Here is an 18,613-nt window from a genome sequence, read left to right as displayed (position 1 = left end):
TTTCGTACTTTGTCTTCTACTTCTAGGCCACTCACAAATTCAATTTATGGTCTTGTTTTTATAATGATTTAGACTTAGGTTCGTTTGTTTTTGGTTTGTTGAAGATTAATATCAATGGAAGACGTTTTTTTTTAAATAAGGAACACAGACCCAAATAGTTAGTTTGAAGAGGATGAATAAAACGGTATTGTCACATATATATAAAATATGTTGTATGAAGACGGTCAGTTTTACTTCCATTAGCACTGTCTGTATGGAAGAGGAAATAGTAATAAGCTTGTCTTACATATTAAATCCAAAAAGATAACCCAAACACGAAAAGTATAGTTTACTCCTAACAAAAAGACAACAGACAAAAAGGAAGTGTAAGAATTCTACTGTAACCAAAACGACATGGTTTTGATATTGTGTACATACAAATTTGTATACAACACGTACCTCATAATATTCAGAGCCAATCATGCTTTTGGGTTTTCATCATAAACATTAAACAAGGTAGCATTCTTACAAACACACAAACAAAGAAACACGATAACTTTAAAAAACAAACAACTCTCAAAGTACAATGATTCCCTATACTTATACTATATATCAAAATGCAAAACTTATGCAAAAAATAAAAAAGAATGACCAAAATCAGGGAATTACGAATCAACCCCTGTGGCTGAGGAGAGTCTCAAGGGCTTCAAAGAATAAGGGGCCCATTTCAGGGGTAGGAGATTTAATCGCACACTTGAGTCCCGGAACACCGATAACCGCTGTAAGTTCAATCAAGAACGGGATTCCTTTCGGGATTTTAGCCGACAGGTACAACACCTCTTGATTCCCGTTCTTACGTTTTGCAATGAAGAACATGTTGGAAGAAGCTAATTGCTCAATTGTTGCGTCTACATTGTTTATTGTAATTCCAGGAATCTCCTTTGACACCTCATTGGAATCAGGCAACGACTTCCATGTCTGGAATAAATATGTATACATCAACCAACAAGTAATAATATAAAGTTTCCATGGGTAAAGAAGTAATTTCACATTTTTACGTTACCTCAAGGAAAGCAGATCGTTCCATTCTTCCATCTTCCATGAACAACACAAGCAACGATAATCGATCGCTAAAATACCACACAGGCTGTTGATTGTTCTTCACCGCCACTTGCAAAATTGAATTCGGTGGGCCAGGTGCTATGTTCTGGAACAGAACCATTGGAAGAAGCGTTCTTGCCGATGTTCCTGGTTGAACTTGAGGGACCTGATTGTAAAATTGTAATTATTCATTGTTTTGAAAAATCAGCAAGAAGAGGGGGGGTTGATTGTAAATATATATACCTGGAGGGGTCCACCTGCTGCGAGACCAAATGTGTTTTTGTTGAATTGAATCATGAATCCATCGAGTGGAATATTTGTGTTGTTTTCCAAGTTTAAACTGTAGAATATTTGACCGTCTTTTCGTACTAGTTGACCGCTTATTTCCAGACCTTGACCGCTTGCTGCTGGTAATACAACCGGTAGAGGAGGGCTGAAATTGTAAATAAAACAAAAATTAAATTTAATATATAACAGGGGGTATTTTGGTACTTTAGTAAAATAATAAAAAAAAAAATTGGCCTTACCCAGCTGCAGGCTGATCAACGGGGACAATGGCATTATTATCGTCACCGCCATCAAGGCCCATAAGATCAAGTAAATCCGGCACAGGGGCGGCAGCAGGTGGTGGTTGTGGTAGTGATGCACCACCATCAACAACCAGTGAAGATGAGGTTTCGGTATATCCTCCTTCGATTCCTTCCGGAAACTCTTCTTCTTCTGTTTTTTGAACAGTTCTGACACGTGTTATGAATGTTTCAGGGGGTTTGTGGTATACAGAGGACAAAGTAGCAATGTTTGCAAGAAGCTCATCCAGGAGAGAGGAATCCAATTGATTTGAATCGTCACTGATCACTGGCTTCTCAGCTAACACAACATCTTTAGCAGCCTAACATACATTACAAAAACAAAATAATATTAATAATTTAATTTAAATTTTCTGAATAAAGCAATATAAAATTTTATCAACCTCCGGATCAGTTGATAAAAGACGCCAATATATGTAAGCACGATCCCTAAGATCTGGATTGTCAGTCTCCACAGTTGCATTATTCAAAACAACCTGTAAAAGTGTAAAATTTAAAGTCTACATTATAAATAAAAAGTAAAAACACAAAATTGTATTCAACAATCTTACTACCTGAATCATCTGTTGTGGTCCTTCGGTTGGCTTCTTGAGAAAAAGCTTAACTGTGGCAGTTAATAACTGCAATTGAACTTGTGCAGGTTCTTCAGGGAAAGTCTCAAGGAAGCTTTCAAGAAGTTCATCAGCATTATCAATTCTTTCAGCATATTCACCAATAATCCAAATCATCGACGCCTGTTTAAAAAACAATTTTTACTAAATCTCTACATAAAGCAAAAGAGAGAGAGAAAGGATAACATCATAACACTATACTTTGGCCTCTGGTTCATCCAAAGTGTCCAAACTCTCGCAAAGTGTAGCAATGATAGATTCATAACTGTGGTAAAAATTTGAGTTAGTTAATATAGTATTATGATTAAGAAAAAAACGGGGGAAAAGAAAAAGAAAAAGTTACGTGTTGGGGTATCTTCTGAAAATATCTTTGATGACTATAATTGCTTCTTGAACAACATAATTGACTTTAATTTTGATGAGTTCTAGAAGAACACTAATGCAACGTTCAGCTGCTCTTTCTAACTTAATAGCACAACGCCCAATAGCACGAACAGCTTTTCTCACAAACTCTACATCTACTTCTGTAGCATATTCTTTAAACTCCAACAATACCTAGACACATGATTATGAAACATCCATTTAACAAATATAGTCCTTTGTCTTTTGTCTTTTGTAAGAAATGTTTTAGTCACCTGATCGATATTTCTATCTGAAGCAAGCTTAATCATGATCTCTAACTTCTCCATCTTCACATATATTGGATCGTTGTACTTGCAGAAGAATACCTACAAAGTAGTTGTATTTTTAACAAGGGTATGAAAAGAAGCAAATACTAAAGCATGATACCTTAATTTCATGAGCAAGAATTGTAGGACGCCTCTGTACAATAAGGTTGATGTTCCTTAATGCAACATATTGGATCTCAGGTTCTGCAGAAAGTAATGTTACAAGAGGAGGAGCCATTTTCTTGCAGAGGTTTCGAATCACATCAGGACTGCTGATGAGTTCCATTTGTTGAAGGATCATCTTTTAACCCAATCATGTTGAAAAGTAGAGAAATCAGAACATGGATATATTAGAGTAAATTACAATACTGTCCCTATGCTTCATGAAAAGTAATTTATTTAAAAAAAAAAATAAGTAATCAAATCCACCTTAACAGCTGAAAGAACAACAGCACAATTTGCATGTTGCAGTCTTGGAGTGACTCTCTCTACTATATTTTCAGCTTCACGAGCATCAGCTGCCTTGTATTTGGAAAGAGCATCTAATATGAAAACTTGACCCCACCTATAAATATATAACAACAAAAAAATTATAACAGATAGCATATTATGATAACATATATATATTTCTTAGCAGATTTTAGTAAAAGATAAGTAGAGTATTCAAGAATCACACTCACTCGGTGCATTCATTGAGAGCAGTAAGAAGTTTTGTAAGTGTACTTGTGGTAATATCAAAGATGGGTTTACTGCTGTTATCTTGAATTTCTGCAAGAGCTGCAACAGCATTTGCTACAACCATAGGGTTATTGTCAGATATCAACTCCTTAAGAGCTTCCAGAAAACCCCTATCTTCAACTAACTCGGCATTAATGTCATAAAGTTTAGCAACACATATAGCTGCTGTCTTTCTAACATAAGGGTCATCATCCTGATAGAAGGGAGTAGAAAGTTAAATCATTTTATATTTATATATAAAGATTCCAACAGTAAACAGATGTGTTATGTTACCTTGAGACACCTTTGGAGGGGGTCACAAAGATATTCTGTAATCTTATCAACTCGGATGCATCCCATTGTTCTAACAGCTAAAGCACGAATCAAAGGATTTGGGTCCTGTGAATCCTGCAATGTTCAATGCAAATCATATTTTGGTTACTTTATTAATTCACTTATGAGATAGAATGATTATACAGTATCATGCATAGTATGGATCTATAGCTTCTCCTACTTCTTGCCTTCACAAAAGTATTGACTGCAAGTATTGCTAGGTCAGGCTGACTTTTAGCATAATTGATGAGATACAAGTAAACAAGCTTCTTGAGCTCCAAATTTTCTGTCTGCATACAGTTGAGGACATCTGTGAATAGTGATGAAACATCCTTGCCAACAGTCATGGCAGCAATCACCTTTTTAACAGCATCTTTTCTCTTATCCTGGATAGCACAAGAAACAAATCAAGGTAATGAGCTAAAATAGTATCTGAATAAGCCATCATTAATTCATTATGCATAAGAAGATATTAGATTAGTCATGCATTATGCAGTGATTATGATTTCATACTGGTATGCACATAAGGCATGTTAACCACCACACCTAGAAGAATTTACATGTTGGATATGTACTTTCAGCTATCCCAACTTGTTAAACAGCATTTAATTTTAACTCCATCTTTCTAAAGTTTTGTGTAAGCATGTGCTCACAGTAATGGTAAGCATCACATGCTATTTGAAGCTATTTGAGAAATAGTGACACTCTTGTGAAGTTCCGTATAGGAGATAAATAACACTCCATGTCATGTAGATGAAAAGACTTTTCATGATTTCCAACAACCTTTGGTTTCAATTTGGAATTTCACCAGTTCAAATTATGAATGTTTTTCCAGTGTATCTTCATACACATTATGCGGCCTAATTTCAAACAAAAGCACCAAATCTCCCCCAAAATGAAAGCATGTGATTGTAGAGTAAACAGTAATCAACATTTGAGGCTATTGTAAAGCATCTCACTCGTTTTAGAATTTTAGGCAGTTGCAGTAATACCGACATGTAAATGCTAAAATGCGTAGAAAGATACTTCATTTAGATGACTGAAACTAGGGTTCATTCTATTTGATTTTTTGGTTATCACTCCATGTAAATACACATAATGAATCAACAAAGCTCCAATAAACACCTAGAAACGACCTAAATAACTAATGGCGTAACACGCTTATAGATCTGATGATACATCTAGCATTATGACGAATATTTTCAACCGATCAAACACGAACGGGGGAATTTATATGAATTTAAGCTATTCTATCATTGGATCAATATGCATATCTACAAAGAGTAGATAAAGATACATAAATATGTATTCATAGCGGAGAGTTGTATCTAAAAGACTAAAACCTTATACTGAGAATTGAGCTCTTCTTTAAGCTCAGGGATTTCTCCTTTTTTAGTTGTGGAAAAGTACTTCGAATCGTGTCCGCTCATCTCTGCCGGTGATCGGAGTCAGCGACGTTGATTTGACGGAGCAAAAGATGGATTACAATGGGAGAATTTGACAGAGGTCGAAGGGGAGAGGTGTGGAAATGGCGATTTGATGGAAAAGTAGAAAACGGGAACTTTGAAAAGTCAAGGTAAAACTGAAAACGGGTTTAAAAATTAAAACCGACCCTAACCCGATTTTCTTTTGCAATATTAACCGAATAACCGTTTATATTTTGTTAATAAAACTAAAATTAATAAACATGTTCTATGAAATATAATTATCAAATTGTTGTTCTTTTTGTTTGTGTATCTAAATATAAAAAATATGTAAAAGGACTTTATCTTGTAGACATGTATTTAATGTTATTATAATATACCTATAGAAAATACCCAAATAAAACGAAAATTCATATTATGGATCAACCTTAAACTCTAAAAATAAATTCTTCAACTTAAACAAGATCCGAAATCTTATATGGATCTTTTAAAATACAACTAGAATACAATGAGTGTTATGATTTTATTAACCCAATATATCAATTGTTTTTATCTAGATCATTTTAAAGGCTTTTCCTAATTGGTTTTCAACCCTTTTTTCCTTTAAATAATATAGTTTAAGTAGAATTATTTTTAAACTAAAGTAAGTGGGATTTAGAAAGTTTTATTTTCTTTGTGCTACTTATCTCATGTTAATGAACAAATTCAAATATTTATTCAAAAAAACATTTTATTTATAGTTAAACGGAGTAGCTAAAAAGTTAATAACAGTCACATATAAAATATAATTAACAAAAAATGACATATATTATAATAATAGATATTAGGTGAATGTTTGGACGATACGCATGAATAAAGTTATATAGTTAAAATATTGATAAATATATATTATAAAAAATAACTAATTTATCATCATGAATTATGAAATAATTATTTTTATATTAAAATAGAAGGATGATATAAATTATTGACATTAGCTTGAAACATATGATAAAATAGCCATGTATTAAATGGTTGAAAGTTGAAATTTTAAATAGAAAAAACATCATAAATGGTCCCTATGGTTTTCCTAGATTTGAAGTTTAGTCTTTAAGTTTAAAAAATTTCACAGATGATCATTGTGCTTTCAAAACTTGTGAAAATATTAAAATGATCGATAGATTCTATATTGCGAGACAAATCGATGATATGGAATGATGATGATTGAAAAAAGTTAGATTCTATTAATCTCAGCAATAGAATAGTCCGTGAAGACGAAATTATTCTTTTAGTGTTGTAGGAAGACATGACCCTAGATGTTAAATGAATATGCTATATATAGACAAAACAAGACAGCAATTCTGAAAATAGACATGCCCCATTTCGGAATCGGAATTGAACATAAATCCGAAAACAAACATTTGACACAACACTAAATTAGACTTAACAATCTCCCCCTTTGTGTTAAATCGGAAGAAGGTCTTCTTTATTGCCTTTGAGCTTTGAAAATCTTCGACATGATCTTCAGGAAAAAAAACTTGAGTGTGATGGTCAAAGATGAAGATACCTTGCGATTAATCACACTCACATCACGAAAAGTTTCCTGGAGTAATACTTCATCTGTTTGATTATGTTGCCAAAAAGAAGGGAAAATAAGGAAAATGGCATATTATATGGAGCTCAATACTTCTTCTGTTTGATTATATTGCCAAAAAGAAGGACATATTACCTGAAGATCATTAACTACTGAAAGAAAGAATATGGCGAGAGGCAAAAAGGAAGACGACAAAGTGAGCAACAAAGTTTGTAAGGAAGAAGACAAATGCATAAAACCAAGGATATGTGGAGATTTCCTTGCTTTTAGAAGCAAAGGGTAAAATGGTCCATTTTGTTTTTCCTTTAATTTTAATAATTATAAAATATAAAAATGGATTATTAAATATTAAAAACTATTAAAAAATTGATTTTGGTAAATCCAATATTTTAAAAGATTAAAGATGGCATATATGATATTTATAGTTTAAGCGGCGCAAATATGATATTTAGACGTTGAATAAGGGTATATACGAAATTCTCCATTATTAAAATTAAATTGATAAAGAAAAATAAAGTGTGGCACCACTCCTTGAGTGTGTCAAGGAACCACACTTTGGTGGTAAAATCTAACGTGACGCCTACTTAGCAGTGAAGAGAATATGGTTTCAGTAGCACCACTTCTTCTGGTCTTAGACAAAACCAAAAAGAACTAAATGAATTGTCAATTTCTAAAGTGAATAGGAAAGGGTGCCATGTGACTTTTTTTTTTATGCTTTTTTCGTTCGACTTTGTATCCTAAAATTGCCACCTAAAATTGTGCATTGGTTGTTGTTGCTGAAATTTAGAACTCCTCCTAGAAATATGTATATATGTTATAAATAGAAATCTCAATAGTAAATGAATCTACTGACAACCTTTTATTTCAACGACTTGCACAATTTATATTTTGTGCTTTCTTGAACCATTTATTTTTATCGGTTAGTTGATGTATTATGTCACAGATAACGCCAAAGATGGATTCTACTGTTTTAGACATATATTTTTTATTGGACACAACATTTTTGTAAGTGAAACATATCATCGAACGAAATTATGCGCCCCCGTTGCTTTGCACGGGTCCACCACTAGTATATATATATATATATATATATATATATATATATATATATATATATATATATATATATATAAGAATAATGTAGTGTATTTTGTAACCGTTTTTCATATCTTTACGTTTTTATCAAAACGTTGTATGTAAAATATATGAGGTTGGTAGTAAAATCAATTCGCGCATTTAACACTTTTCGTAAAAATAGTGAAATAACGTATTGAAATGTTTGCATTGTAATGTAAATTTTCTTGTGTGTTACTCGTATTTCCTCTTAAAACATAGAAAAAGCCTTGAAAAATGTAGGGGGTAAGAACTCACTTTATGTGTGGTTGCGGTTTGATAACGAGGTGACGATGACAATCTTTAAGTTAGAACACTTGAAGATGATTGTATCCTATGAGTTTTAACACATACTAATGTGTAAATATAATGAACTAACATAAACATGTTTGCATAACACTAGATTATAAGAACTTACAATGATTTCCTAAGGAAATAGCTTGAGGAAATAAAGCTCTAGGAGATGTTTGATCTTTGAATTTGGAAGGGAAATTGCTTGATATTTGAGAGAGAATGGAGATGAATTTTGTTAACTGCGAATGGTTTTTAAAGAATGACTCGTATCTGTGTATTATATAGGATATAAGAGATAATGAAGTGACACTTACGTTGGTAAGTGTATTATATCACTTTGGGAAGGTAAATAACCAATCAACTTGCATCTTATCTTGACTTTTAAGGAGGATTTTGGTCATAAAGAGGGTGATGACCGAAATCATCTTAAACACCATTCACAAGATAGATTTCGGTCTTAGAATGGTCCAAAAAATGAGATTTCAGTCCATGTATGAAGGGTTTTCAGCCTTAGTGGGCTTTAGCTAGGTGTTTTCGGTCATGTTGTGGTTTTAGCCTTGTGTTTTCGGTCTTGGCTTATTCCATGAAGAAGATTCCGGTCCTATATGACCGAAAACTCAAAGTTAGTGGCCTAGAAATTGAAGACACTCAAACAATGTAATTCATTTGACTTTTGTTGACCCTTTTGACACCTTAATGTCTTGTTAACTTGTATTAACTTCAAAGGTTTATTACTACATGATTTTCCAAGGTAATATATATATATATATATATATATATATATATATATATATATATGTTAACTTATATAAGCATGGTTTTCAACGACAATCATAGTTCTATTGCATTAAGTTACATTGTGAATTCATTGGTACATGATTGAAGATTAGACCTAGTTTGCTCTGGAATTTTTCAAGTTGTCACAGTTCCTACTTGGTACGTCATGCGTAACCAGTTTGGCCCAAAAACCCCTCTAACTTCAAATGGCCATAACTTTTTCGTTATAGCTTCGATTTTGATGTTCTTTATATCTACGGAAAAGTAACGAGAAGCCCTACACTTCTATTAACTTTATTTAGGTCAACCGAACTAAAATCCAAAATTCATAAAAGGACCGAACCAACGCTTTTACTAATACCCTTGGGCTCCAAAACACAAACCGGGTAATTGGATCATCCAAACTACATCATCCACCTCCAAATGATGCCCAAACTCGATTCTTCAAGGGTTCTAACTCAGCTAATACCCACTCCTTGCTCACCATACCACAATAGGAACGATTCGAAACAAGACGTTATGAACCGTTTGTTACCAAACTAGTTAAGTTTCCAAATATAACTAAAAAATGAATTTAACCCTGTAAGTCGTTGTCCAATTGACGATCCTGGTAAATTAGGGTTCATAACCTTTACTGACCAAATTAATAATTTCGTCGATGAATTCAATGACCAAACAAGTACATAGTTCATAATAGCACTGTATTAAGAACCCTACCAATATGGGTAACAGTTAATTACACGACACGATAAATATACATGATATGAAACAAAATTGAGACGAAACTGAAATTTGAATTCGTGTTCGTGTCAAGTGTAAAAATACGATGTCTTGTCGTGTTGTCTTCGTGTTTAAAATTCGACACGAAATTGACACAATTTAACATTTGTTTGTTGTGTTTGTTGTGTTTGTTGTGTTATGCATGATTAAATATTAATTAAATAAATTAATTGTCATTTTAGGTTATCTTTGTCGTGTCATGTCTGTTTATTGTTTTTTAAATTATTCGTTTTTGTGTTAGTTAAAAAACACGACATCGTTTTGTGTCGTGTTCGTGTTATAAAAAACGTTGTCGTGTCATGTCATGTACACGATTGCTCGATTTTCCACCCCACCTACAAACTAAATTGGGTTTCAATAACCCTTATACAACTATGTTAAGAATTTATAGTCGCATAACGATGGGACAAGAAACTACCTTGTCTTGTTCAAAGATCACATCGTCAAATTATATCGTTAATACGCTCATCCACTCGCCCTGCTTCCTCTCCCGAGTTCCTCGAACTTCAATTGCCAACACCTCTACACAACGACAACTCACTACCTTTTGTACCAGGTTGATCATGCGATGATGCACTGCGTCCATAAGGCCGACACGTCAGGTCTATTACCACACATCGTCTTATCTTGTCATGTGTCATGTTCATTCACCACGTGTCTCACCCGCACTACACATTTTCACACCTAGACATCTCAAACACATCGCGACAATCAACACTCGCACCACGATTTAGGTTGACTTTCGTTGACCACGACTTGACCAGACGCACCACACATATGCATAGGCGTGCCGCACCTTTCCAACAATAGCATTCTACTAATAAACTTGTCATATTCTTCTTACACTTTAACATAGTAGATTACATGTTCTTATACAATTATATATGTTTTGAAAAACATGTTACATCAAGCCACTTATAAAACAAGATTTTCAAAGACGAATCAGAAGAAGGGCAACGAAAGAGTCATCATATACTAACACTGATGTTGCGTTAAAAAACTTTATTGTTGACACTTAAGAAAAAAAAGTTACTCACCAAATAAATCACCCAACACCACCTTCGACCAAATAACCTATTTAGCGACCAGACTACAACTTTTAGAATTTTCCTCTAGATATGTTGTTTCAACTAGATTATAGCCCGCGTTAAACGCGGGAAAAGCATAAAAAAACATATAATCGTTTATAGATATTGTATAATGATTATAAAAAAATATGGTTATTGATATTATTGAAATGCGTAGAAAATACATTGAAAACGATAAATATATATAATCATTGAAAGATCTCTTTGTAGACATCATTTTTTGTTTTATTAGTTGAACGACTTTCCTCGTCTCATATAGTTATGATATTTATATATTTATAAGCATTTTAATTAGACGTTTCTTGCATAATAATGTTACCTAATTTAAACATATATTGACAAACAATATACCGTTTTTTCTATTGCATTAAATATTGACAAGTATTTCATTTATTCTAATAAAGTTATGCAATATAATTTATAAAATGTTAAATGTTATATAAATTTAATTTTAGTATATCATCAATGAAGATTCTTTTCTAAATCATGATTGGTTTATTTTAAATTGATTATAAATATAAATATTAGCTTTTATGTTTGTTCTTATTTATTTGGTTTGTTCTTATTTATTTGGTGTTCGCAAGAACTTTCCATTAGTTTTGGCGCAACTTTGAATAATTTTAGTATATAATCAATGTAATTTGATATATCTTTCAATTATATGAAATATCAAATAATGAAATTTCATTACTATTGTGATAATTTAGTTTATATATTGTATTTTCACTAATCTTAACGGTCTTATTTTTTCTAATAACCGTAACGCTTTTACTAAATGTACTTTTTACAAATCTCCTAATATCTTATAATTTTTATCTTACTTTATAATTTTCATAATTATGTTATTTTCAAGATTGACTACTTTAATAGTGTTTTTTTTTCAGTCTATTCAATTTTATATTTCATTGTACAACATCATCGTTTGTATGTATTCTAAAATTTCACTTTAAAAATGTTTAATGTTTACACCTTGATATTGATTTTTTTTAATAAACTCATGTAATAATTATGGAATATATATATATATATATATATATATATATATATATATATATATATATCTCATTTTAATTATCATTCACTTCCTTTATTATATCAAATTTCTCATTAAACGGATATACTTTTGGAAAATAATAATTATAATAGGGCAGCATTATCTAAAACGTAAATGTTTGATATACTTTTGGAGAAAAAAAATCAGGATCATTAAAAAAAATTTATATAAAGAAAATACAAATTTAAATTTGTTGAAATTATGGATGAAATTACTGGCGAAAATTTATTTTGGAGGGAGTTGTATTTTGTAAGGTATAATAATATTACAAAATTTGAAATATCTATATTTGTTGTGTAAATTAATAAATTTTATTGTTACTATACAAAGATAAAAAAAGTAGTTTGATATGATATACAAAAACATAATAATTTCAATGATATTTTAAAATCATGCCAAAATTAACCGGATTTTTATATATAAAAATTAAAAAAAAAATCATAATCATCTTTAATATATAAAAGTAATATTTTCGTAATTAATGTCAGTTCCGAAGATAGTTAATTTTTGTTTTGTTAAAGGTACCTAATATCTTTTCATATTTATTTGAAAAGTTTCAGAAAAGTAGTTAACTGATTTCATGTAATTTGTGACAAAAAAAATCGAAATATATGAATACATACATTTGATATATGAGCAAAAAATAATCGAAAAAAATATAAAAAGCGAAAGAAGGTACTGACCTTCGAGCGCACAAGAGCGAATGTTTATAGCAGATAATGATGATGGAAGTTATAAGCAATATTAACGATGTTGTAGGAGAAAGTTTGAAGAAAAGAAACGATTGAAAATAAATGTGAGTCGCGGATTCAATGATGAATCGTATATGTATGTGATAGTTTGAATATGATTTTTCGGTATTAATGATTTCCTAATAAAAACAGATTTTATATTAATGGTTTACTAATATAAACGGATTTATATTAATGGTTGATATTAAGGCTTTGATTGAAATAATTTGTTAGTAATATGTTTTTAAAATTGACCATATTAAAATCTTCATAACTGAAAATTCAAGATGTAAAATATGGAAAGCTTTTATTGGAATTAAATATATTCCATTTCAACAAATGTAAGTTATTGATTGATGATTGGAAAACATTTATTGAAATTAAATACATTCCATATGGGGAAGATGATGTCAGCAATTTGATCTAAGGGTGGAAAAAATAAGATTGAAATACAATCAATGGTCCAGATTATTTAGAATGATGTCATAAGGTTTCTCTTTTAATAATATTTAAGATGATATGTTATGTTTTACAAATTATGTAATTTTTATTCAACAATTTTAAAGTTTTTTTTATAATAGTGAAATACTTATGTTTTATATGTTAATGTTATGAGACAAACCACCCAAAAAAAGGCTAGACCAAATAAATTTCAGAATTGACGGACAAAACACAAATCTGAACAAAAAAAACGTGAATATGAACCAAAAACCGACACTGAAACCTCAAAACCAAACTGGTATAAGTTATACTTAGACCGAAAAAAATCAGACAGGTCTCGTCCAAACTATTTAAAAAAAAAAAGACCCTACAAATCTAAGAAAGATTTTAGTAACTACTTACTAAGATGACCTTAATGTACATTTGTTTTTCTTTCTACTAAGTGCTTATATATTGGACTTTCTTACGTATTTTTAATCTTCCTGGGCTTCTTTAATCACTTTGTTTTTCTTTGAAGACGCAAATTCATGCGACTTAACACTTCTTTTCATATATGTATAACTTCATCAATTTTAATCCGTAACAAATAAGGAGTTTAGAGCCTATCTATTGGTTGGCCCATAAAAAGCCTCAATTTCGTTTGCAAAGACTTCGGATAAAAAAGAAAGAAGCAATTTCTCAAATGCAAGTAATTTTTTTTTAAGATAAATGTATTCTTCTTTTTAAATACTCCTACTTTTACTACTTTTACATAAGATACTTGTACATGATAACATCCATAATACATAGTTTAATAATAAAATGTCTAATTAGTATTTAATGAATTAAACTCTATCATTATAAGATGTTATGTTGATATTCAATGGGTGTGAAATTCAATGACAGTTAAAATGTTTAATGAAAAAAAACATTTTAATTATTAAAAATATATATTCTATCGAACTTTGTAGAGTTAAGTATAGTAATGTATTTTGGGTTTAATTTATGTTGGATTTTTGTTTAGCTCATTTAAATAGCTTAACCTTATATAACTTTCATATATATATATATATATATATATATATATATATATATATATATATATATATATATATATATATATATATATATATATATATATATATATATATATATATATATATATATATATATATATATATGGAAGGTTTATTTGGAAAACAAAAAAAACCCTAAAAATCATAAAAATACATAAAAAAAATACTTAGAGATCACAAAACTTTTTTTTTGAAAAAATCACAGTTTTTTATACAAAATTGGTGAAAAAAAATTTGAAATTTTTTTTTCCAAAAAAAAAAAGTTGATTTTTTATTTTTTTTTTTAGCGAATTTTAACAAAAACTTGTGATTTTTTATAAAAAAGTTCAATTTTTTTTTTGTGATCACTAAGTATTTTTTTTATGTATTTTTATGATTTTTAGGGTTTTTTTTAGATTTTTTTTTATTTTCCATAGAAACTATATATATATATATATATATATATATATATATATATATATATATATATATATATATATATATATCAACATTTATAAAGTAGTAATTTTCAATGTTTTAAAAACTGGGTTTTTAGTTAAACCGGTATGGTGACCGGTTTCCGGTTCGACAGGCGGGTCAACCGGTTTTCTATAATTTTCATTTTTTTTTCCCATACATACATATATAAATCATGAATTTGACGTTTACAAGTTAAAACATTAAAAATATACATAAAATAAGTTATAGATCAATCCAAATACATTAAAATAATACATAACAGTAAGTTTTAGTGTTTTACATCAATTCATATACGGCAAAAAGAAAATAAAGTATAATACCGAAACAAAATATGGTTTTAGATGAATACAAGCACATCAAAAAACTTTATAACATTACCATATGTTTTTATTTGGAGAAAATTAATAGATTTGAAAAAAAATCACCAAAATTTATTATGCAAATGGTTTTTGTCCCTGTGTTTTTATTTGTTTTACCCGTTTTATTTTGACCGGTTCTACCAGGTTTTTACTTAAAACCAGCCGGTTCAATCCTGTTCAAAAATCGACGTAAAACCGGTGATAGTTGAACTGCCCCCTCCTCCGGTTCACGGTCCAACCGGTTCGACCTACCGGTTCAGACCGGTTTTTAAACATTGGTTAAAACATTAAAAATATACATAAAAATAGTTATATATCAATCCAAATACATTAAAATAACACATAACAATAAGTTTTAGTGTTTTACATTATTTATATATGTCAAAAAGAAAATAAAGTATAATACCGAAAAAAAATATAGTTTTAGATTAATACAAACACATCAAAAACTTTATAACATTTATTATATGTTTTTATTTGAAGAAAACTAAATAAATTTGAAAAAAATCACCAAAGTTTATTATGTAAATGGTTCTTGTCCACCTGTTTTTATTCGTTTTACCGGTTTATTTTGACTGTTTCAACCGTTTTTTTTTCTAAAAACCGGCCGGTTTAATCCGGTTCAAAAATCGACGTAAAACCAGTGATAGTTGAACCACTCATTCTTCCGGTTCCCGGTCCAACTGGTTCGACCGACCCGTTCAAACCGGTTTTTAAAACATTGGTAAGTTTGCTTCATAAATCGTAATTCTTAATTGTTACACCTTTTTGTCAGGCTATTTAAAAGAATATGAAAGCATAGTTTTTTCCAAAACAAATTTGGAATTTTGTAATGTAAAAGTAAGAAGAATACAAATTTGATTGAACTTAAATATGAAAGGGAATGCAAAACATATAAAACATGAAAGTGACCATTTGTGATCATCTTTTGGGTTGGTCAAACTCCCACCAAACTCCAATAAACTTGAAAGAGAAAGACAACTAATGTTTGTGTTTGTTAATGGATTCTTTTCAAGATTCGACAAAATAAGACACTTTTTGTCTAAACGTAATGATTTTGATGGAATTTTCTTTTTTAAGGCGATTCTTTTATGCCTTTGAATCGAAACTTCCATCACCATGGCATATGGAGTTATTCTCTTGTGCTACTCACAATAACAATAACTAGAGTTTTATTAATGATTTGTTTTCGCATAATTTTTAAATATATAATAATAAGTAGTATGTTGATTTTATATATCAACTAAAAGAAATATTTTCTTCAACAGTCTTGTTAAAAGTAAAACATGTTGTCCTTATCGAAAAAATATAATAATCGTTTTCTTAACAAATATAATAATTCAACAAATTACAATTTTATACAAATATGTTGTTATTTTAAACGGCTTATGGACTAACGAAATAATTGGAAATCGAAGTCTTCGACATGTAACCATTTAGTTTTTAAATTTCAAAAAGAGTTAAACTAAACAACAAACAATTTCAATTGTATCTATTAGGCTCTTGAGACATGTTATTCCAAGTCTATTTGGAGTCTGTCACACATGGCTTTGAGTTGGCATCTAATGTGAAAACAAAGAGAAATAAGTTCAAATGTAAACGAAGAACGATGTCATTTCATTGATCTTTGCATGGGTAATACGCATTCCTAGCATCACTTTTCAAACCAAACAACAAACCCTCACAAACACTGAAAAATCTTCTAAGTCCGTCGACTCTGTTTTTGCATTATGGAGGGTACAAAGTTGTCCTTACGACCGAAAGTAAGAAAAATCTTAAGCATTTAGCTTGTTCATTGCAATTGTGATTGACACTTTAACTTAAACAAACAAGATCGCTAGCCGTTGTTAACACAATTTCACTGCCTCGATTTTGTGTTGTCTAAGGGTAGATTATCTTTATTGAGAATTTGTGTTACCCAGACATAGAGAGCAAATTACTTAGCAAAGAAAATGATCACACGATCTGCTCGAACTAATCCAGTACTCACCATTTTTACCCATTTGCCTAATATTTTCCCAAGAGCTATGGGTATATCATAAGATACCAATAAGATACAAAAGAAAGTCATTATATGACTATACGGACATTCTATAAGGTACTTGGGAAGAAATAGAGAATGTTTATGAGTTAATCAATTTAGAAGAAGATCTTTATGTAAATTGATATATAAGATGCTAAATTAAAAAACATAAAAAGATAATTGTGAATTATAATTGGATAATAACGAATGAAGATAAGTTTTGTTGGAATGAGAGTCAAACAAAATATAATTGTACAATCTTCTATAGAATAAGAATGCATTGCTACTTTAGAAGCTGCAATCTAATATGATTGGATGAATTAGTTAATTGAAAAACTAGGTTAAGTCCTTCCATTCAAGGATCACCTAAAAATATTTTATGATTTTAAGAGTGTACTTAATCAAGCTAAAAACTCTAAGTAACATCAGAATGCCAATCATATTTGTCAATATATTTAACTATACTTAGAATAAAGTTAAATATAGATATGATCGTATTTGCAGAATTCACACAATTTAAATATAGTCATAAACACTAACAAAGGCCTTCCATAATCTAAGCATGAAAGGTCAAGCTTCAACTATATGACTTCGTTATTCTAGAAATGAGATTTGATTTGGATTTTGTTTTGGATATTAGAACATTATGACAACAATTATTATATTGTTTTGATATATTAGGATACGATCTTTATATTAATACTTGTATTTTATATTAACATGTTTAATCCATGAATAACCTAGTTATTCTAAAAGTCCATAGTCAGTCATAATTGTGGGAATAATTATGAGGTAAGACTAATTTGAATAGAATTGGTTGACTTTCATAAGATGAAAGTATGTGTGACATCCCCATTTTCACGGCCAGAAAAGACTGATTTTGTTTATGCTTTATAAAAATCAGAGTACTTCTTTTAATAAAAATGTTGCGGAATTTGTTCCCAGAAAAACATGATAAATCCGTTATCAAAGTATTTTCGAAGAAATGTATTTTTATTCATTTAAAACATTTGGGATGTCATCGTCAATACAGAAACATAAGCATAAACAGAACTTACATTCATTTACACTAGTGATTTACATCTCTTTTAAATCTCTCAGTGCAAAGTAGCTTCGTATCGACACCTATGATACAAATAAGCTGGAGTGGGTCAGGTTGGGAAACCTGGTGAGTACATAGGGTTTTCAACCCACAATAATATAATTATTATATTTAAACATCAAACAATCAACCTAATTACACATCCTTGTTATCTTCTTTGATATTCCTTAAAGAATTATCTTAAGGGTCATCTCCTATATCATATTTACCTCTCATCTTTTTACCTCACATTTCCTTATTTGCTCGTTCCTAAGGCATGAATACGTAGTTACAACGTCACATGAAATCGTAATTCATAGTAAGGGCTAGAGTATCATCACATGAATATACAGTTACAACATCAC

General features: G+C 30.2%; 1 protein-coding gene across 1 annotated transcript; it reads right to left on the bottom strand.

The window, feature by feature from the left end:
- Positions 1 to 447: 447 nt before the first annotated feature.
- On the bottom strand, positions 448 to 5,542 carry LOC111901117 (beta-adaptin-like protein B). Its single transcript, XM_023896987.3, has 15 exons — positions 5,340 to 5,542; positions 4,185 to 4,382; positions 3,958 to 4,071; positions 3,627 to 3,877; positions 3,376 to 3,511; positions 3,068 to 3,247; positions 2,914 to 3,006; positions 2,622 to 2,833; positions 2,480 to 2,543; positions 2,222 to 2,401; positions 2,051 to 2,143; positions 1,608 to 1,969; positions 1,324 to 1,513; positions 1,043 to 1,246; positions 448 to 957 (listed from the first exon to the last, which is right to left on the bottom strand). Exons 1-15 carry the CDS (start codon positions 5,424 to 5,426, stop codon positions 652 to 654), a joined length of 2,670 nt encoding a protein of 889 aa, XP_023752755.1. The 5' UTR covers positions 5,427 to 5,542; the 3' UTR covers positions 448 to 651.
- Positions 5,543 to 18,613: the final 13,071 nt, after the last annotated feature.

The sequence above is a fragment of the Lactuca sativa genome, chromosome 6 (genome assembly GCF_002870075.4).
Source record: "Lactuca sativa cultivar Salinas chromosome 6, Lsat_Salinas_v11, whole genome shotgun sequence".
NCBI classification, from domain to species: Eukaryota; Viridiplantae; Streptophyta; class Magnoliopsida; order Asterales; family Asteraceae; genus Lactuca; species Lactuca sativa.
Note: the sequence above shows the minus strand (reverse complement) of the source record. Positions and strands in the feature narration are given on the sequence as shown.

Excerpts from the sequence above, each read along its gene's own strand:
- LOC111901117 (XM_023896987.3), bottom strand. The coding sequence starts at position 5,426 with ATGAGCGGACACGATTCGAAGTACTTTTCCACAACTAAAAAAGGAGAA. Across the intron at positions 4,383-5,339 it reads AGCTCAATTCTCAGTATAAG|GATAAGAGAAAAGATGCTGT; the intron begins GTTTTAGTCTTT and ends TGTGCTATCCAG. Across the intron at positions 4,072-4,184 it reads CAGTCAATACTTTTGTGAAG|GATTCACAGGACCCAAATCC; the intron begins GCAAGAAGTAGG and ends TGAACATTGCAG.